Source organism: Macrobrachium nipponense, chromosome 45 (assembly GCF_015104395.2).
Source record: "Macrobrachium nipponense isolate FS-2020 chromosome 45, ASM1510439v2, whole genome shotgun sequence".
NCBI classification, from domain to species: domain Eukaryota; kingdom Metazoa; phylum Arthropoda; class Malacostraca; order Decapoda; family Palaemonidae; genus Macrobrachium; species Macrobrachium nipponense.
Genome location: NC_061105.1, coordinates 3,133,771 through 3,155,807, shown reverse-complemented (window position 1 = coordinate 3,155,807; position 22,037 = coordinate 3,133,771). Strand labels below are relative to the sequence as shown.

The 22,037-nt window shown below is 41.9% G+C and overlaps 1 protein-coding gene across 2 annotated transcripts; it reads left to right on the top strand.

Moving 5' to 3' along the window:
• Positions 1–1,312: 1,312 nt before the first annotated feature.
• Positions 1,313–21,036, top strand: LOC135214280 (E3 ubiquitin-protein ligase NRDP1-like). Of its 2 annotated transcripts, none has more exons than XM_064248401.1 (8): positions 1,313–1,516; positions 4,527–4,627; positions 5,492–5,634; positions 6,254–6,410; positions 14,586–14,717; positions 16,079–16,234; positions 16,686–16,823; positions 17,913–21,036. In XM_064248401.1, exons 2-8 carry the CDS (start codon positions 4,538–4,540, stop codon positions 18,060–18,062), a joined length of 966 nt encoding a protein of 321 aa, XP_064104471.1. In that variant the 5' UTR covers positions 1,313–1,516; positions 4,527–4,537; the 3' UTR covers positions 18,063–21,036. The 2 variants fall into 2 exon arrangements, with proteins under 2 accessions (XP_064104471.1, XP_064104472.1); XM_064248402.1 differs by having other exon boundaries at positions 1,315–1,516; positions 16,704–16,823.
• Positions 21,037–22,037: the final 1,001 nt, after the last annotated feature.

The following is a 22,037-nucleotide window of genomic DNA, read 5'->3' as shown; positions in this document are numbered from 1 at the left end:
CACAACCAAATGACCAGTATACTCTCTCGTTCTCTCATGCAAACAAACAAACAAACAAAAATTCGTTGAGGCGCAAAAGAATCCTTTCAAGTGTGGACGCAATAGGCTAATCCGCTTGAGCTAATTTTCCTCGATTCCGCTCTCCTTTATCAGGACTACAGGAATTCACAAGAGCTCGATCCTAAAGTACAAAGTAAAAACTTTAATGAGAGAGAGAGAGAGAGAGAGAGAGAGAGAGAGAGAGAGAGAGAGAGAGAGAGAGAGAGAGAGAGAGAGGGGAGAGCGCGAGTTGTACGATTTGCTACACCTCAAAGACGCTACATCTCAAAGGCGCTACATATTAGCGCCGAGTGCTGCCGCACTCGTATTGCAATGCACATTTAATGGTCCTGGAGAATGATTATTAGCTTGAGAATAATACTGGGCAGACTGTGTACTTCTCTCTCTCTCTCTCTCTCTCTCTCTCCTGACGCCAATGGGCGCAATAAATTGATTAAAACAAACAATTTCTCTCTCTCTCTCTCTCTCTCTCTCTCTCTCTCTCTCTCTCTCTCTCTCTCTCTCTCAACAAGAATCCTCCCAGGTTTGACTCCCGACCCCCAGAGGGATTCACGCAGGCATTATGGAAAACATTCCAACATTCCGTTCAATTCTCCTAGTTAACAAGTTTGCTGGTTAACCTATCTCTCTCTCTCTCTCTCTCTCTCTCTCTCTCTCTCTCTCTCTCTCTCTCTCTCTCCGTGGGAACTTCACTACATCGCTACAAGATATGTGACACATGGAATAAACTGCCACCAGAAGTTTAAAAGAAACCTGGACAAAATTATTAGGACACTGTGAATACACAGTAAAACCTGCTCTTAGAGATAAGTGAGCACACGGTCTTCTCATAGGTTGGACTAACAAGTCTTTGAGATATCCTAATCCTTGTAACTCTCTCTCTCTCTCTCTCTCTCTCTCTCTCTCTCTCTCTCTCTCTCTCTCTCTCTCTCCTCTCTCTCTCTCTATACTACACATACGTATCTGTTCACCTGCTTGCTACTCTTAGCGCACTCAGCAATCCTGCAACGGTGGCAACACTGTCCCAAGTCTCCTTAGCACTCAGCATCATTGCCAATTTAGTGGAGCTTCACACATACGCCGATGCATTTACAAACGGTTTTCATGAATTCTAGTTGTCATAGTAATGCAATAATGATAAAATCTCTCTAATATGTATATAATATAATACAAATAGATCCGTTAATTTCGCTTATCTCCACGGTTTTTTTGTAAGTCTTATACCCAGTTTGGAGGGTGAGCACATACCAATTGGCAACACTGGCACTCAGACGACGGGGGAAAGAGAGAGAGAAAGAGAGAAAGAAAGAGAGTGTTTGTTAGTAAACACGGAATCGTTCCGGACCTCCTCCACCTCCGCCTTCTTCCCCTTTTTTTTCAAATCACGGTTTCTTCTCTTCGCGAAGGAGGAACACGATGTCCCTGCCTTTCTCTTGACAGCTTCTCGTCCCCTGCGGTAAGGATTTCGTCTTCGTGGGGTCCCTCGTTGTTGTGGGGGGAGGGGGACCCTGTGTCTTCGAAGGGGCCCCTTTGTGAGGTCCTCTTTGGACGTCATGCGTGTGATAAATTGCTTAATTATTCATTACTGATAAAATTGGCGGTAATTATGGGGTCAGGGACCTTTCCCTCAGGGTTAGGTTAGGTTCGGCCTTAGGTATGGGGTCCTTTCGTATCTGGGGCGCTAGGGTAGGGAATGCCCCTGTGTTAGATAGGCCCTTTCGTATGTGGTGGTCCAGGAGAGGGAACGCCCCCTTGGATAGATAGCCCGTTTTGTATCTGGTGGTCCAGGGGAGGGAATACCCCTTTGATAGATAGCCTTGGCTTACCCAGGAGGTAGAATTGTGGGGAGGGGTGATAGGGTAAACAACCGCAGACGATCCACCGTCATTGCACTGGCCAGGCCTTATTCACTTGGTATTTAATTGGTGAAACAAGGATATTTCTACAGAAGCAGTCCGCACGGACTGCAAGGAACGTAACCGCGGATACGACATCCACTAGGGATTGGGACGTCTAATGTATTTTGCCGCGCTTAGCACTGGCCCAGGGGGGGTTAATTACAGTCGTCCTAATAAATATTACTTAAAATTCTTGTTCAGTAGGTAAAAGTGCATAGAAAAACCCTAGATCTACCGAAACAAGAATACTATTACAACTTTAAGCATACCTTCAAAAGATTGAAGTTTCGTCAACATAATGTGATATATGAAAGCCCCATACAAACTAAAATAAGCATGTGACGCTCTTCGTAAAATATGTTTTCAAGGCAGTTTTGAAATCCAATGTGGCATCCACCGACTGAGGTGTCGTTCGTAAACACAAAGGATCCACCATCTTTCCCAGCCTTCCCAGCAGCACTCATTTGAACAATGTTAGCATGTACCTATATGTAACGTTTATTGATCTTACTCAATATGCAGTTGTAATCAGCACAATAAAACAACATTTTGTTGCCTATACCTATTAGTGAAAGTATGAAACTTTTTATTCCTAGGGTCATGGTTTGAACTGAATTCATTTTTACCTTGTAATTGGTGCTTTTATCCTCACTGCCATCACAACTGAAACTCCACAGTGCTTATTTGATTGTAATTATACACATTATGGTCTTCATTTACTCCACATTGCACTTGAACTACGTTGCTGTTCCTGGTTCCTTAGCACTCACTCCGCAAACACAGTTACGAGCAACAGGCGACTACACTTTATGAGGTGCAAAGCTTTAATCCCTTAATTGTTTACTTTACTTATTATTTAGTTTAAACTTTACTTTGTTACTTCAAAATGTTTATTTAATTCATGTCACTTATCCCTGTTTTGCAACCAACTTAACCCCGAAAAATTACAGATATTTCTGAAGTATGAGCAGACGACAGCAAAAAGACTCATTGTTGTCAATCTAGTGGAGCTTCACTCATATGCCGATGCATTTACAAACTGTTTTCATGAATTCTAGATGTCATAGTAATGATCAAATTGCTGTAATATGTATATATACTACAAATAGATACGCTAATTTCACTTATTTCCCCATTTTTGTGTAAGTCTTATACCCAGTTTGGAGGGTAAACACATACCAATTGACAACACTGATAAACAATTGAAGAGTGCAAAACGCCGCAAAGAATGCCGTAGTTCTCTTAGATAAGTACTGGTTAGAGGTTGGGTTTACGATTGTTGTGATGAAAGTGCCCCAACGTCTATGGGTAAAAGTGGTGTGCGGATTTAGCACAGGAAATGGGAATTTTGTTGACACAAACGGCTCCGCAAACATCGAGATGGCGTCAATCTTCTAAACTTTTTTAATCGTAAGTAAAAATATCGAAAGCGTTTTGGGGTAGTGTGCACTGACTGCATTGGCCACACTTTTCATTACCCTCTGTTTAACTCTTGAATTATGGCCTTAATTTTTAACTTTGGAGAAAATACTTACTTCGAAAGGAGAGTAGAGGTCTTGAGCTCCTGCTATCACCACCAACAACTCATGACTGATGACCATCTCCGGTGTCAGGAGGTGTCAAAGTACTTTAACACCTCCTGTAAGATGAGTTGGCAAGTCCACTCGGTTGTTTACCCTATAGGCAATTCAGGCAAGTACAAAGCATCCTCAATGAAGCTAGGCTACAAAAGTATGGTTTTGCCATTAACATTTACAGCCATATAGCTATAGGATAGTAAATATTAAATATTGGTTGGTGACTGACAGGAACTAGGGTGTGGTAATAGTCTCCAGTTGTATCTATTTTGAGTCTGACACAAAAGAAATGTTGTGTGGATTGTAAGAATTTGGAAAAAGTAAGAGTTTCATATGTATTCAAGGGTTAAATTGTACAGGATAAATTCACTTAAAATGCGATCTTTTGTCCATAATTGTGTTCAGGAAGATACTGTTATTACCTAAATTATATACTAGTAATTATGTATTTTTTCTGGCCCCAGTACATTGTATACATCTTAAACACTTACAGTTTTTTTTTTTTATTTATCTATAAACTTTTTTCTCAACTTACAGATGTTTTCCTACTAGGAATAACATGAATAACCAAGTTATCATATCTTTTGAATTGCTAACATCAAGTTTCTTTTATGTTCGAAACCTTTTGCCGCAGGCACAGTTGAACGTAAAAATCAATTACATGTTCATTTTATAGCTTTAATTTGTTTGCATGATATTTTTCATCTCATTTTGGAACAATCCATTATCTCATCTTACTTATTTTTGGCATCAGTTATGGGATAGAGAGCTACCATTCCCTGTAGAGGGTTAGTCCCATCAGTGCACCTTATGCGGTGTCCTGTAGGCATTACTTAAGGTTGTTTCTAGTGTCCCTTCGGCCTCTAGCTGCAACTCCTTTCATTCCGTTTACTGTAACTCCATTCATATTCTCTGGCCTGTGGGCTTGTTTCATATGAATAGGTTTATTCTTTTAATAATAATAATAAATTAAAATAACTTCTAATTCCAGAGACCGATGTTATGGGTTTCGACGTGACAAGGTTTCAGGGCGAAGTGGATGAGGAACTGCTCTGTCCCATCTGCTCAGAGGTCCTAGAAGACCCCCTTCAGGTATTTAATCGCCAAAGCCTACTTTTTCCTAATTTTCCCCATAGGAGGGTAGTGCCGTCAGTGCACCTCACGCAGTGCAGCGTAGGCATTTTTGTTGAGATTCTTTGCCACGTTCCTTCAACAACGCCTTTCATTCCTTGTACTATATCTTCATCCGTAATCTCTTTCTTCCATCTTACTTTTCACCCTCTCCTCACAATTGTTTTTATCTCAGTTTCCCTTTCAGCAGTTAATGACCTCACGTTCTTGGCTTTTGGCCTAAATTGCATTCCCCAGTCACTGCAACTCTGTCATGATATTGGCGTTGGAATGAAAGAAAATTGTCATGAATGCCAAACAGGTTTCCCATTATATGCAGTGAGCAAATCATTGTCGTCATTAATATCTGTTAGATTTATCCTATCTTTTATACTTTATTCTAGAACTCGGATCTACTTTATGGATTATTTATTCCCTTTATTCATGATTTTTTGGGTTTCCAACTAATACAGGTACTGATCCTTTTGTTAAATTTATCCTGAAACTTGATCCCTGGAACTGACCAGCTGATGTACTATAATTGTTAGCATACTAAAAATGATATACAGCTTAGCATTTAAGTATGAAGTTTCCAGCGCTGAAAATTTTTAAAGTATTTTTAGTAATTTTTGCAATCTCCAGCACTGTGTACAACCGTCTCTTTTGTTGCTGTGTTCTGTTGCTTTAAAGTGTTTTCTCAGTTTGTTAAATATCTTGCATCAAACACTTGTTGTTTTTTACTTCGTGTACAAAATCACTAATATGGACAATCAACTAAGTATTATTGCACTGACACAACCAGCTGTACAAAGTAATTTCACGTTGTAACTTATTTTTAATTTCTAGGCTCCATCTTGCGAACATGCTTTTTGCAGCGGTTGTATCAACGAGTGGTTGTCTAGGCAACAGACGTGTCCTGTCGACCGGCAGACTATCACGTCCTCGCAGCTCAAGTCTGTGCCACGCATACTGCGGAGTTTACTGTCAAAGTAATTATGCACGTTTTTCCTTCAGAATCTAAGTAAGGTACTACTAGTGCTTTCATTGTATGAAAGCACTAGAATACCATATGCAGTGTACTGTAACACCACTTAGGGTCCTTTGCAGGAACCCTTTTTGTTTCTTTTACCATACCTCAAATCATATTATCTGTTCCCAGTGCTTGGCCTCTGCCTAAATGTTATATTCAAATTCCAGTTATCTTAAGAGTATTATTCTATATGAACTTTTAAGTGTTCTTACACAAACACAAGCCCTTGTTGTACAAAAGCTTTGAACTAGTACCCGAGATCGTGGCAGAATGATAGTCCATTACAGTATACAGTTTAAGAATTGGTTATTATTTGTCAGGTTGATTTATATTGTCATTTCAAGTTGGCTATTTTCAGTTTGATCATTTCATCCATATTTCCATGACAGTTCTGAGTGCTAAAGACCAGTTGACTGTCACCTCAGTATTCAGACATGGTTATAATTTGGCAGATGATGCCCACAAGAATTAAACAACAATAACAGTTTATAACTGGATTTTAATGACAAAAATGTAAGTTTTAAACAAACGAGAATTTTTTTTTTACCAAAATGTCTGACATCAATTTTGACTTGCAGGTTATATATCTCATGTGATAACAAACCCCACGGCTGCACTGCCGTCTTGAAACTTGATCTCCTGAGTTCGCACTTAGAAGAGTGCGAATTCAACCCCAAGCGTCCTGTGCCATGTGAGCAAGGTTGTGGATTGGTTGTCCCCAAGGATGAACTCAAGGTGTGTTTGGGGATATTGATATTTGATTTTAAGTGGAGATTGTCATGTTTTACCCAATTATTTTAATGTTGTAGATTTGTTACATACCTGTCTACTTCATTCTCTTGCTTTCTTTGATTTGGTTACAGTAGTTTCAATTGTAGTGTAATTTTATTGAAGACATCAACATAAGGTGATGTTATCCAAATAGTTTTTAATCCTTGATTTAAGTAATGTAAAGTTATAAAGCCTTTGACATTACATCATTGTCAGCTGGTAAGGTGAGACACTTAAAAACAAAGATAACACCATTTTGTCATTAACATTAGGTAGGGACCTCCTTATTTAAACGGGTTTGTACCTTCCTTCTTTACTGATAAACAATAAAGGAGTTGATGTTTGTGAATATGTGTTCAGGAACTAGAAACTGATAAGGGACTAGGTTTTGGCATCGTTTTAATGAAATTGTGAATTCCGGTGATAGAAGCTCACTCTCGACGTGGTTCGGAAGTCACGTAAAGCCGTTGGTCCCGTTGCTGAATAACCACTGGTTCCATGCAACGTTAAAACACCATGCATACAATGAAATTGTGAAAAGGACAAGACATTACAAGAACAGTCATGTAATGTTAGTTAAGACCTCAGATAGTTCATATTGGCAATTTACTTAACATGTTTATAGGATATGTATTGCAGTTTTGTACATGAACTTCCCTGCCAGATATATACTTAGCTTAGGTCTCTGACGTCACGACAGAAAATTCAAAACTCGCGGCACACGCTACCGGTAGGTCAGGTGATCTACCTTACCCGCCGCTGGGAGGCGGGTGTAAGAACCAGTCCCCCTTTCTTGTCAGATTATTTTCTGTCGCCGGCTGGACAACACCTGTTGTTCAGTCCTTACGATAGTTAAAATTCGTTCTCGTTGCCGACGATTTGGATTTGGTGAAGTACCCTTTGTTTGTTGGCTTGGCATACGCTTTTTGGACTGTTTTTTGGATTTTTCTTTTGGATTTCTCTTACATATCTATAATCATGGATGATTCTGAAGTTAAGAAACCTAGTTTATTTAGGGTTTGTTCAGAGAAGGAATGTAAAGTTAGGCTTCCTAAAGCTGCATTAGATCCTCACTCGGTATGTGAGTCGTGTAGAGGGAATGAATGCTCTTTTATTAACCCTTGCAAAGAGTGTGAGAATTTGGATGAGGATGGTTGGAAGGCTCTCTCTTCTTATGTGAGAAAGTTAGAGAAGGATAGGGTGCGCAAGGCTTCTTCAAAGAGTTCTAGTAGATCGAGGGTGAGTGAAGTTGACGCTGAGAATCCTGTAGTAGAAGTAGTTCCTTCTCCAGTTTCAGCCCCTGCGCCCAGCTTTGAACCCGAAGATTCGTTTTCGGAAGTTGCTTCTGGGAGAGCCTCGATCAGGAGTAAGGAGAGCCTCGCTCGCTCTCGACAAGGTAAGAGTGATGATAGTGCAAGTGATCAGGTGCAGTGCCCCTAGTGCAGTGGAGGTGTGCTCTTGACCCCGGACTCACTAACGCTTCCAGGCCTAGACCTCTTCCAGACTCCCAGACCCAGTGAGGAGGAAGTCGAAAGCCGCAGGAAGGTTAGGAGAACCCCCACCGGTCAGGCGTCCCCTCGGCAGTTCCTGTTGCTCGTTCCCAGGCTGCCTTGGATCGAACCAAGAAGGAGTTATTGCGCCAGTGCTTCTCGTCATCTTCGTCGCCTTCTCCTCAGCGTAGATGGAGCGCATCGGAGTCGTCTCGCCCTCTCAAGAGGCCTGGAAGGATCCTTGCGCCCTTCCTTCCAGCCCCGAATCCTTCGCGGAAGAGCCAGAAGTGGAACGCAAGAGAACCAAGATTTCGTCCGGTTACGCTTCTCCTGTTCGCTCTCGGACTTCGTCCCCTGTAGAGGAGTTTAAGAGATCTCCTGCGCGTATCCTGGCGGGTCTGCAGGCGCAGATTGCGGCTTTAGCGGAGTCTATTGCCTGGACTTCTCATCGTCGAAGGACGCCTCACTTCCGGTGAAGAAGTCTAAGAACGTTCCTTCGGCTAAATCTCCTTTGGCTAGAAGAGCTTTTGAGCCTGTTAGTAGGAGGTCAGAAGTGCAGGCTGGAGCTCGGGATCTTTCTCCGAGTAGGCTCTCCTCTCTTCCCAGCAAGAGTTGTGAGCATGTAAGGCGTAAGGAGCCAGACAGGCTCTCTCCTCAGGATTTCCGCTCCTCTTCAGTTAGGCGTCAAGAGCCTCGTTTTCGTCAGGAGCGAAGGAAGAGTTCTTCGCCTGGTGGCCACTCTCCTTTTGACGGACGCTCGGAGCCTAGTAGGCATCAAGAGCCTAGTAGGTGCCAAGAGCCTAGTAGGCGCCAAGAGCCTGGTAGGCGGCAACGGAATGTTTTCCTGCCTCCGTTAGATCACTCCCGATTGGATAGGCGCTCAGAGCCTTGTAAGCGCCGCGCTTCTGACAGGGATTCATCTGTGGATGTTTTCTCTCCCCGTGGCAGGCGTCAAGAGCCTGGCAGGCGTATTGAGGATGGCAGGCGCCAAGAGCCTAGCAGGCGCAGAGAGCCTGATAGGCGCTCTCCCTTATCCAGACGCTCTTCTGTGGAGTTAGAATCTGTTTCCGACAGTCGGGCCTCCACTTGTAGGCGCTCTCCTAGTGGGCGCTCCCCAAGTAGGCGCTCTCCTAGCAGGCGCTCACCAAGTAGGCTCTCTCCTAGCAGGCGCTCACCAAGTAGGCTCTCTCCTGGGAGGCGCTCTCCAACTAGGCGCTCTCCTAGTAGGCTCTCTCCTGGGAGGCGCTCTCAAAGTAGGCGCTCTCCTGGTAGGCGCTCCCCGTGTAAGCGCTCTCCCGGTGGTTTTTCTTCCAGTAGGCGCTCGCCTAGTAGGCGCTCTCCGAACAGGCGCTCTCCAAGGATTAGCTCTCCTCCGGGCAGTAGAGCTTCTAGACGTCATTCTTCGGAGAATTTGTTGCTGATTCGGAGGAAGATTTGTTCCCAAGGATGCTTCCGGTTTCTTCGTATAAGAGACTTACAGACCTCCTCTTGCAAGATTTTGGGGAGTCTCTTTCGGCCGTTGCTCCTCCGTCTCCTCCGTCCTTATTTTCAACGACCAATACGGCTAAGAAGTCTTCAGTCGTTAAGATGAAGCCTACAGTGTCTATGAAGAAGGCTATGAAGAACTTTGACGACTGGTTGCTTTCAAAAGAAGAGAAGGGCAAGACAGTTTTTTCTTTTCCCCCGTCCAAGCTGACGGGTAAGATGGGGTTCTGGTACGAGTCAGGAGAGCCCTTGGGTCTAACTCTTCCCTCTTCTGCAGACTCGGACTTCTCTTCGTTGGTCGATTCCGCACGTCGCTCGGCGCTGAATTCTGCGAAGACGACGTGGGGTATGAGCGAGTTGGATCACCTTCTGAAGGGAATGTTCCGAGTCTTAGAAGTTTTTAACTTTCTTGACTGGACCCTGGGAGTGTTGGCTAAGAGGACTCAAGAGCAAGACACTCTTTCGCCTGAAGACCTCCACGCAGTTCTGTCTTGCATGGACAAGGCAGTGAGAGACGGTTCCGGGGAAATTGCTTCACTTTTTGGTGCAGGAGTGGTAAAGAAGAGGGCCGTTTTCTGCTCTTTTCTTACCAAGGCGGTTTCTCACGCACAGAGAGCTTCCTTGCTGTATTCACAGCTTTCCCCGCAACTCTTCCCCGCCAAAAGAAGACTATTAACGATATCTCCAGCTCGTTATCAGCAAAAGCGACGCAGGATATGCTAGCTCGCTCGCTAGAATTCCGAAACCATTCGTTTCAGCAGAAGACGAAGAAAGAGGCTCAAAGTAGGCAAGAACCCTTTCGAGGAGGACCTTCGTCTCGCTCTTCTTCCTCCAGAGGTTCGAGACCACCTAGAAGATGAGGAAGGACCTTCTCCCGGTCTATTAGGGCCAAGAAATAGTTTCGGGTGTCCTCCAGACAACTGTGGGTGCCAGACTTCTGAACTTTGCAGATGTCTGGGCACGAAAGGGGGCGGACAACTGGTCCCTCGCGATCATCAAGAGGGGATACCTCATTCCCTTTATTTCGAGACCACCCTTGACCACCACTCCAAGGGCACTGGTGGCCAAATACAAAGACCCACTAATGAATCAAGCCCTCGCTCTAGCGGTAGAGCTGATGTTAGAGAAAGAGGCAATAGAGATGGTTCAGGACCCTCTTTCAGCGGGGTTCTACAACCGTCTGTTCCTAGTTCCCAAGAACTCAGGATTGGATGGAGACCGTTCTGGACGTAAGCGCCCTGAATGTCTTTGTGAAGAAGAGGAAGTTCGCTATGGAGACGACGTCATCAGTCTTAGCAGCTCTTCGTCCCGGGGACTGGATGGTGTCGCTGGCCCTTCAGGACGCTTACTTCCCATGTGCCGATCCATCCTTCTTCTCGCAAATATCTCAGATTCATGTGGGGAGGGAACGTTTTTCAGTTCAGGGCCCTATGCTTCGGCCTTTCCACGGCCCCCCCAAGTATTCACAGGACTGATGAAGAACGTTGCCAGTGCTTCATCTCGAGGGAGTGAGGATTTCCCTCTACTTGGACGATTGGCTTATCAGGGCCAAATCCAAGGAGAAATGTCTGGAGGACTTACGAGTGACGTTGGATCTAGCAGCTTCTCTGGGTTTGCTAGTGAATTTCGAGTCACAGCTAATCCCCAGTCAAGAGCGTATTCTGTTTCGGGGGATTCTGATGGCTTCTCAGGTTTTTTCGGGCGTATCCGTCCCAGAGAGGATAACCCGAGGTTTGGAGAAGGTAGCAATCTTTCTAGAGAAAGATGTATGCACAGCGAGGGAGTGGATGAGTCTGTTGGGGACACTCTCCTCGCTGGGAGCAATTCGTTTCTCTAGGAAGGTTGCACCTCAGACCCCTACAGTTCTTCCTGACGAGGAACTGGGATCGGAAATCTCAAGGTCTGGACTTTGCGTTCAAGATTTCGCAAGAGATAAAGGAGGATCTACGTTGGTGGCTAGACCCTCTATTGTTCAAGGAAGGCCTTTCCTTGCAGGTTCGGAACCCCAACCTAGTGTTGTATGCAGACGCTTCGGACAAGGTTGGGGAGCTACTCGGGTCGAGAGAAGTGTCAGGCACCTGGATGGGGGATCAGGTGTCCTGGCACATCAACAAGAAGGAGCTAACAGCTATTTGGTTAGCTCTCAAGACCTTCGAACCCCCCTCGTAAAAGGGAAATATGTTCAGGATCAACTCCGACAACACTACAGCCCTGGCTTACATTCGGAAACAGGGGGGGACTCACTCTTTCTCCCTGTACGAGACAGCGAGATCGCTCCTTCTTGTGGTCAAGAGGAAAGGAACATAAGGCTTCTCACCAGGTTCGTACAGGGAGAAAGAAATGTCAGAGCAGATCTGCTAAGCAGAAGGAATCAAGTCCTTCCCTCAGAGTGGACTCTGCACGCGACGTATGCCAGGAGCTGTGGAGGACGTGGGCAGGCCCCATCTCGATCTATTTGCGACCTCCAGGAATGCGCGGATAGATCTATACTGCTCCCCCCTATTGCAGACCCAAGAGCAGTGGCAATAGATGCATTCCTGATGGATTGGAGGAATCTGGATCTTTACGCGCTTCCCGCCTTTCAAGATTATAGGGGAAACGTTAAGGAAATTCGCAGCGTCAGAGGGAACAAGGATGGACGTTGATAGCTCCGTTCTGGTCCCGCCACGACTGGTTCACAGAGGTAACTGAATGGCTGGTGGTATGTCCCAATATCCCTACCTCTAAGAGTCGATCTTCTGCTCAAACAGCCCCACTTCGACAGGTTTCACAAAAACCTCCCCGCTCTCAGTCTGACTGGATTCAGACTATCAAGAGTCTCGTCAGAGCTAAGGGCTTTTCGGCAAAGTCTGCAAGGGCTATTGCCAATGCACGTAGACCTTCCACATCTAGAGTCTACCAGTCGAAGTGGGATGTTTTTCGACGCTGGTGCAGGACTCATAAAGTTTCCTCCTCCAGTGCCTCTGTGACTCAGATTGCAGATTTCCTTATCTTCCTGAGGGAAAAATGCGGGTTGGTTGTCTCCACCATCAAGGGATACAGGAGCATGCTTTCCTCAGTTTTTCGTCATAGAGGTTTTTAAACATATCTGAGGACAAGGACCTCCATGATTTAATCAGATCGTTTGAAACGGTTAAAAGAACCTCCTCCTTAGTGCCTAGCTGGAATCTTGAATGTCGTGCTGCTCTTCCTGAGGTCCTCAAGGTTCGAACCTCCCCATGCTGCTTCGTTCAGAGACCTTTCGATGAAGACTCTTTTTCTCTGTGCGTTAGCGTCAGCGAGAGGGTCATCGAGCTGCAGGCTCTAGAAGGTGAGGTAGGTTTCCAAGGAGGCTCCGCGGTTTGCTCTTTTCTTCCGGCTTTCCTAGCCAAGAATGAAAACCCTTCTTCACCGTGGCCAGGAGCTTCGAAATCAAAGCTTATCCTCCTTAGTTGGACAGAAGAGGAGAGATCTCTTTGCCCGGTGAGAAGCCTGAAATATTATCTTCAGAGGAAGAAAAGACTTGCCGCTAATGAGAGCAATCTCTGGTGCTCTGTAAGGGACCCCAGTAGGCCCTTATCTAAAAATGCACTCTCATTCTTTATCAGGAATGTTATTAGAGAAGCACACACTTCTTGCAATCAGCAACAGTTTAACCTTCTGAAAGTCAGGCGCACGAAGTACGGGCCATCGCGACGTCTTTGGCTTTCAAGAAGAATTTGTCATTACAAAACCTTATGAAGGCCACTTTTTGGAGGTGTGAATCAGTCTTCTCTAATCACTACCTAAGGACGTATCGATTACGTATGATAAGTGTTTTGGGCTAGGCCCTTACGTATCGGCGGATTCAGTGCTGGGGCAGGGAGCTGAAACACATCCTTTTTAATCCTTTTTCCCTGTTAGTTTTAAGTTTGAGTTTTTTTGGTTGTACGAAGGAGGTTGCAGGAGGCAGCTCCTTCTTTCGTATACTAATGTTAGTATTTGGTTAGGTGATCGGTTGTGCTTGAGGCTCCTTGCAATTGGTAGTGATAGGCTCTGGCATGTAAGCGGGTTGATCCCCATTGACCAGATCCTGCTTGGATTCTGCCAAGTAAGTGGACTCAGTTCCCATTGGTAGACCCAAAGAGTTCTTCAGCCATAGGTCACGCCCTCGCTGAGACTCTTTAGGCAACGCAGACTAATAAGACAGTAACTATCAAGTCTTGCCTGCCTAAATCAGGTAAGAACAGAGGTTGTTATATTATGTATTCCTTTAACATGTGTTGTCCCCACTTTCTAAGTAAGTATGTGTCTCTTTCCCTCCACCAAGGGTGTCAATCAGCTAAGTATATATCTGGCAGGGAAGTTCATGTACAAAAATGATATTGTTAGTATACAATAAAGTTTTGTACATACTTACCTGGCAGATATATACGATTGATGGCCCGCCCAGCCTCCCCTCAGGAGACAGGTGGAGAAAATAACCAGAAACAAGAAAGGGGGACTGGTTCTTACACCCGCCTCCCAGCGGCGGGTAAGGTAGATCACCTGACCTACCGGTAGCGTGTGCCGCGAGTTTTGAATTTTCTGTCGTGACGTCAGAGACCTAAGCTAAGTATATATCTGCCAGGTAAGTATGTACAAAACTTTATTGTATACTAACAATATCATTTTTCATCAAATACAGTCGACCCTGCCTATTTGCAGTTCAGGATTCACGGCTTCACCTATTCGCTGATTTTTCAGTGGAACTTATCTCCAAATTATGTGCAGAAATTAAGTAATTCACATAGTATTCACTAATTACTCTATTTTCATGTAATTTGGTGACCAAATACATTTTTTATGATAAAAAATTATTTACTAATTTTCAGTTATTAATATGAAAGTAAACACTGCAAAATATCAATAAAATGTATTTATTTTCACTGCATATTTAAATACATGTGTTTCTTAACTCACAGAGATAGAGAGAATTATGAAGGCCTTGGGAAAGAGACAAGTTTTTAAGCTTTGTGCTGGTAATAAGCCAGTTTTCTCTCCCCTCTGTAGAGAGAGGGATCTTCCTATTGAAATGATGATAAATTACGTTAAATTGATATTGACATAATTACTGTAAAGTGTTTTAGGAAGATAGTTTAAGGTCTAGTACATGTAAACATAGTAGTATTTTACATTACGAGCTAATCATTGACTTGATTTGCAGGACCACAACTGTCTTCGAGAGATGAGGAGCCTAATTCAAAATCAGTCCGGCAAGATTGCAGAGCTACAGCAGGAACTGGCAGAGAACAAGTACCAGCTGAATGAGCAGAAACGCGAAATCCAGCTCCTGAAGGTTAGGGAGAACGTTTTTCGAGAATCATTGTTCTTGTGTAAGAGGACATGTATTCAAATTATGTTTTCAGTGTATTTATTTAGTAATTATTACTTTTAGGAGCACATCATGTATCATTATATTTGCTTAAAATGTTGTTTAATTTGTCAGACTATCCTAAGTTTATGAAACTGGCTTTTGAAGTCCATTCCAGAGGACATAGGTGTAGTTAGAGTGAACTGCAAGCCTTGGAAAGTCAATTCTTCATCTGATTTTCTTCTTGACATACAGAATCTTTTCTGCATTTGATAATCGTCATTTTTAATTCTAATCCATAATCTTTATGAATATTGTAACATGTTCCTGTAATTTTTGTTTGTGTTTTTACGATAGCATAAATGAGTGTCCATTGATCTGTATAAGATCCAACATAAAAGAGTTCAGTAACCCAGGTTTTTGGTCAATCGTAGTTATAAACACAGTCATTCAATAAGGCCTCTTTATTCAATACTGTATACTCTTGATACTTATGTTACATTTCGCAAAATTTTATGCTGAACGAATCCACCCCAGTTTTGTGTTTGTATTGGCAGTGTTAAGTGTTAGTAGTATACTAAAATATTCAGTCTCTTCCTTGTTTTTTCTCTCTCTCACCATTTCACCTCTTATTTAGGAACCAATACTTTAGGGGCAGCCCTTTGGTGTAGTCAGACTTACTTGATAATAATGCTAATTCTCAGAAGTAATGTAAATTGGGGCTAATGCTGGAGCCAGCTTTATAATCATGGAAAATACTATGAATGGTCTGGTTAGACTCTTAATAATTGAAAAAGATATACATATATTATTGAAGGCTTCTCCATCATGCCAGCACATGGTGAGTTAGATTCTTGATTCGGTTGCCACATTCAACTGTAGTATGACGGCAATGATGACGATAATTTGGTTTTCATTGGGTGTCCATCATTGCCAGTGTTTTCAATGGTGAAAACAGGGAGTAAAGTTGTTGATACTTGAGCAGTTTTTTTTTTTTATTGAAGTAGTATGTGTCTTCTAGAACTACTTGGCAATCAGTGATCAATAAAAAGCAGCCTATATTAACATTTATAGCACTACCAAATTCTGACATAAAATGAAACTGGTTTTTGACCACACTATACATGACAATTCAAAATTTAAGATGTAGTTTATGCTCTCTTATGCAAAAAAACAGATTATTCAGGTTTTTAACTTTAATGAAACTTTTCTTTACTGCATAGTATAAGTGACAATTCCAAATTTTAGTTGCTTTTTATGCTCTCTGTTGTGAAAGACAAGTTTTTCAGGTACTTACCTTCAAGTCACAAGTATTTAAATAACTTCTGGCTACTTTTGATCCCCAGGATTTCATGAGAGCTATGAGAATCAGCAACCCTCAGATGCGAGCCATCGCAGATCAAATGGAACAAGACGAGGTAGTTCGGTGGGCCAGCTCTTTGGCGCGTGCCAGAGTGACACGCTGGGGCGGAATGATCTCAACTCCTGATGCCATGCTACAGGTGAACGGAACGATTTTGCTTTTGTTAGCCCCCTAGTGTTGAATTTAATTTCCAAAGCAGTTTTGCATATCTGAAAAGGTTTCAAAATATTCCTATTCTGAAAGTTTGTAGAACTGTGATATAATTTACATTCTGTCAGTTTGTGAGTCTAATACAGGCAGCAGTCCCCAGTTAACGGTGGACTCGGTTTATGGCGATCCGGTTTTATGGCACTCCACCTAGCACCATAAGATCGGCAATTTATGGTGCCGTAACAGACCAAGTTTCGGTTATCGGCGCCATAAGGTGCCAATAATAGAGTTATGGCGCCATTGACCGAAACTTGCATAAATCGCTGAGTTTTGGTTAATGGCGGTTTTTGCTTATCCGCATCCTGCCGATAACTGAGGGCTGCCTGTCATAATACAGCACTACTAATGCAAAGATGGTAATTGCTACGAACCTCCTCAAGGGATGTTTAAATTCGCAGGCTGTGATTCGACGCGCTTTAAGTGAATCTGGTTGTCCCCCACATATCATCGACCAGCTGATGGAGAATGCCCACGAGAGAAGGTGGCCCCCCGGTCTTTCCACATTGGAAACTCGACAGGCAAGTATAACTCGTACCTTTTTGAAGTCGTTTCGTTCAGTTTTTAATTCTGTGTTGATTTGTATTGTTTCAAAATACAGTAGTACAGTGTTTACTCATAGGGGTAGTGCCATCAGTGCAGTTTACATGGTGCACTGTAGGCATTACTTAAGGTTTTTTTTGCATTGTCCCTTTGGCTCCTAGTGGCAACTCCTTTCATTCCTTTGTTCCACCCTTGCCTAACAGTTGCCTCAGAGCAAAACTGCAAGGTTTTCCTTGTATTACACCTTTAAAACATTTTTATTCTAAATTTTCCTCTCACCTCTGAATGACTTCATAGGTCCTAGTGTTTGGTCTTTGGCCTAAATTTTATATTTTGTTTGATTCCATAAACATAATTGTGGATATTCATTAATATTGCATATTTGTGGCAGCTCATGTCTCATTTTGTTTTGACTCGGGAACTAACATGTACCCCCATAAAACACAGGGCATGACTTTACTAAAGCAGGCAGTGTTGCCTGGCAGTAGAGTGCGGTACCTGAGATGCTCTCGTGTCATCTTGGTTATTTTGTTTCATTACTGTTAAAACAGTTGTTTTATGTCCTAAAATATTAGTTTGCCCTGCCAGAAGTATTAGATGTGGTGAGTGAAGAGGACAAAGTAAAACCAGTAAAATTACTTAAAACTTAACAGAGAATGTTGTTGTTATTTTACATCCTTTCATGTCTTTTCCTGCCTTTTAACTTGCTTCTCAGTACTTGTCCAGTCCAAATTTTGTCCATAACACCATCCCAGATATGGTGGCCGTTTTTGTTTGCATGTAGTACACTTGTAACATCCCTCCTTTGGAACCACATGGCTGTTCCCTCTTCAGCTTTATAGGTTAATAGTAATTCATCAGTATCTTTTAATGTTGTCCTTAAATATTCCAGGGCCTTTTTCTTGTAAGCTTGAAAAGCAATTATTATGTAGATGTTTTTTATGACAGCTTTTTAAGCATTTTTTTCCCCTTCATAATTATGGTACTTGAAGGTAATTGCCATTTCATTCTAAAGTCCCTCAGGGTATTCATTCCTACAAGCTGCTTATAACTGCATATCTTTTTAGATGAACCGTCGGCACTATGAAAGCTACGTATGCAAGAGAGTCCCCGGAAAGCAAGCTGTTGTGGTCATGGCTTGCGACAACCGCCACATGAATGACGACATGCTTCTAGATCCGGGATTAGTCATGATTTTTGCCCACGGCATTGAGTAGCAGCAGTAATAGTAGTAGCGAAGAAGGAGCTTATGAAGCCCAAATGCTGAAGAGGATCGCAATGAGTGCTTTCATAATCGCCTGCCCTTGCCGGCGAAATAGTGTATAGAGAGCTCCAGTTATGATGCAAGCTGTACTAGAAATTCCAGAGTTTATCTTTTTTTTTTCTTATTCTTTTTGTAATCACATGCTCAGTGCCAGTGGCAGACATGACACCCTTCATTGCCTCACTGTATTTATATATTAGTGAAGTCTATGACAAAAAAAAACCCATTAATTACCAAGGTCTTAAGTAAACCCCCCTTGTCTGAGGATGGTGCTATAGCATATTTTTGTAAATTAATTGTTGTATTCCATTTTTTTTATTTGTTTTGTCTAATCTTGTGCTGTTTCATGTCGATTTATCCTGTCGAATCTGTGCCTTGTGCTAAATGAGTAGGTTATGTATATATAGATATAAACTGTAAACAGATTGCCAATGTTATTTTTTAACAGCTACTTAACACTGAAAGCAAGGTGAACGTTGTTGAATTCCTATTACTCACCCTAAGCTGTCGTGGTAAAAGTGTAGTTCAGGGGTCACGTCTTCCAGGGCCAAGGCCTAGAGTTTCAGTTTGGAAAGGCACAGAGAATTGTGGAGGAGAATTATTATGAAGTTACCTAGTTTTTTAGAGACACCTGCCTTTCATATAGGAGGAAAGTTGGTTCAAATACTGAAATATCTAGTATTCTCATAAGAAAAGACTTGTACTTATGTGTATAACAAGAACCAATAATTTTTACGTTAAGGTAGCAGCACTGTTTAGCGTAGTTAGTTCGTCAAAGGTGTACAACAGTTCTTGGCAGTGATTTTGAAAAAAAACAAAATTTTGTATAGTTTTATCTGGACTCTTGTCATTTCAGCTTTTTTTTTTTTTTTTTTTTTCTGTTGGATGGGCTGTTTTACTCCCATAGATGCTTCTCTTTGGTGTAAAAGCTTTGCAGGTTTACAATTATATCCAGTAACTACAGAATCCTTTTATAATACTTGATTTTTCTCATAGCTTTTAGGATTTTGATGGAACGGTTCTGTATGCATAGTACGGTCGGTCCTGGTTAAGACTTCATTTTCAAAGTTGAGAGCAGCTATACGTATTCCTTTGTAACATTTAATTTTTTCTGATTTTTGAAAGTAGAATTGAGCTGGCTATTCTTTCACATTCCTAAATGAGAATTTTCACTCTTGATATGGTTGGTGCATGATGGGAGAATCAGGTTTTGTGATTGATTTTTTCAATGCTGTCAGTAGTTCGATGTGAAACTGGGAGAAAGTCCTGCTATCTCCTGGAGGTTTTCACTTTTCATTGAATTAGATTCAGACACTTCCCACTTTTTAAGATCAGTATTCGTAAGATGTCTAGTACTGTAATTAGATTTTTAGGAAACTGTGCAATACTTAATGATATTAGATTATATTAATCTAGTCCTTATCTTTCGGCTAGCCTTTGAAGAGTTTAGTGTTAAACTCAGAGGGCTGGTGTGATTTTTAATCATAATGTTGGAAATACGTAACATTTAAGACTGATGCAAATGAAAAGATGAACATAGGGTAACAAACAATAGTTTGTGTCTTAAACTTTGTATGTGCGTATACAGTACCTTTGTCTTTTGTTTCAAAAACATCCCAAAGTGTGCATGTATGTGTGTGGACACCAGAATCAAAACGTACGGAAACCTAGTTGTTAAATACAATCTTTGAAATAGCACTCACTCAACAATGCTAATAAGATTGTACATACTACTGTGTTACAAGCCTACTCATAGTGAGTACAGTCTCTTAAGCCATCATTCCATTCGTTTGCGAGATACTTAATTACTTTATAGTTTACTTGTGCTGATGTAATCATAATTAACTTAATGACCAGGGATGCTGTGAAAATGTGTTAGTATTTGCAAAGGGCATGTCATTTATCATTTTTCCTTCATCATTTATCCTTTGAAGCTGCAAGAACTTTCAACTTTTAGCCTCAGAATATGTTGTTTGCAGCTTGTAACATGCACTGCACCGTGGGTGATTGTCTTTGCAGAATTCATCAGGGATCAAAATCTTTAGAGGTACTTTAGCCACAACTTATTCCTTAGAAGCTTGTGTGTGCTCAAAAGAAGGAAAATGGTGGTGCTTGGAGTAAACCATTTTTCTTCTGAGCCGTTCGGTGAGCAATGGTTTGGTGGTTCCTTCCTCAGTGGTTGCAGTACAGTACTGGAGTTTGGAAAGGATGGCATACAACTTAGTAAAGATTGCTCAAAAAGCCTGACTAGATAGTTCAAATAAGACATTTAAGAACCAGTGTTAGACTTTCAACGTAGAGAATTTTTTTTTGGTGGGGTAAGTAATTGTGATTTCATTCTAGAAAGTGAGAACAAAAATGTTTTCCTGTTGATAACATATTTTTTTTTTCCAGGATGATTTTCAGAAGGCAGAAGTAATTTTTAAGAGAGGGATGTTACTTGTAGTGGGCAAAATTTGGGGTTATTTCCTGTAACTGTTATGGATATACAGTACAATGTCTTTGTTCTTGATTTGAAATAGATTCAGTTATGTGTAAGACACTGTTGTCATAAACTATCGTCAGCTTGCCGCTCCTACTCGAATCATTTTTCTCCACTGAAAGAGGCCTTGTTATTTCGTTGTTATTACTGTTTATGTAAAGTTTTCTACAATAGTTTCTCGAGATGAAGAAAGCCCACGTGTAACCCTTTTGGTGGTGTTGTAGCCTACAGTCTGTCAGTTTTGTCTCTGAACTTAGACCGAATGTTTATCAAATCTTACAGCTTGGTTGGACTGGCCCTTAACTGCTCTTCTACCAAAAGAGACAAAAGTACGATGGTATATCCCATTGAAAGTCACCGATGTCTTTTGGAAAAGAGATGTAGCGTGTCGTCATGCGGAAGTGATGTACTTATTTTCATGAAATAAATTTCCTTGTTGGCTGAACACCCCACTCCCTGGTAGGCGTTTTATTTCCTGAAAAATGTTTGTTGTGTTATATGATTTTCCTACACATTCAGAATTGGCTACCAGACTTGAAACTACACTTATAATTGGTGAAAATTTCAATAAACTTTATGTTGCTGTTTAGAAGATCATTATTAAAGAGAAACTTGTCACGAGTAACTATGGTCAAGATTTTTGGGTTTGAGTGAAGACCTACAATTATTTCTAACCTAACTCTCTCACTTAGAAACGTGGGATGAGCCTTTGTATACAATTGTGCCCAAAGTGCAAACATATGAATAATTATGAGGTTAGCCTAAACCGTGGTATGGCTACCCATCTTACCATACTCCTGCCGGGCCTGTGAAAATGTACTATAACTTAAAAAAACAATCTTTACAGAAAGCAAGGAGATGGATTGTTGATGCTCTTTTATAGTAAGTAAATTTGAAACAGAAAATATTAAAGTTTGTCAAGAGAAATTTGTTGATAAAGAATTTCATGACAAAAGCGTAGCCTACAGTAAATTAAATCTATAAAGTACCAGGAAATACACAAGTGCCTCAGTGGCGTGGTTGATATGGTGTTTGCGTTCCACCTCGCTGGTCGTGGGTTCGTTTCTCGGCCATTCCATTGAGGAGTGAGAGATGTGTATTTCTGGTGACAGAGGTTCACTCTCGACGTGGTTCGGAAGTCACGTAAAGCCGTTGGTCCCGTTGCTGAATAACCACTGGTTCCATGCAACGTAAAAGCACCTTGCAAACAAACAAACAAAAAAGCGTATCCTACAGTAATTAAATCTTGACTAACTACCAGTGAATACAAGATGCCCAAAGATATTAATATACTGCACTTAATGCATATGTGCAATAAATGATGAGTATATTGGAAGCGTATCAAGAAAAATAAAATGGAGTGTTAGAAAAGGAGATGAAAGAAATTCTAAGTGCTGGGGATATAGCAGTGACCTTGACGATTTAGATCTGAATCTACCGTCAGTA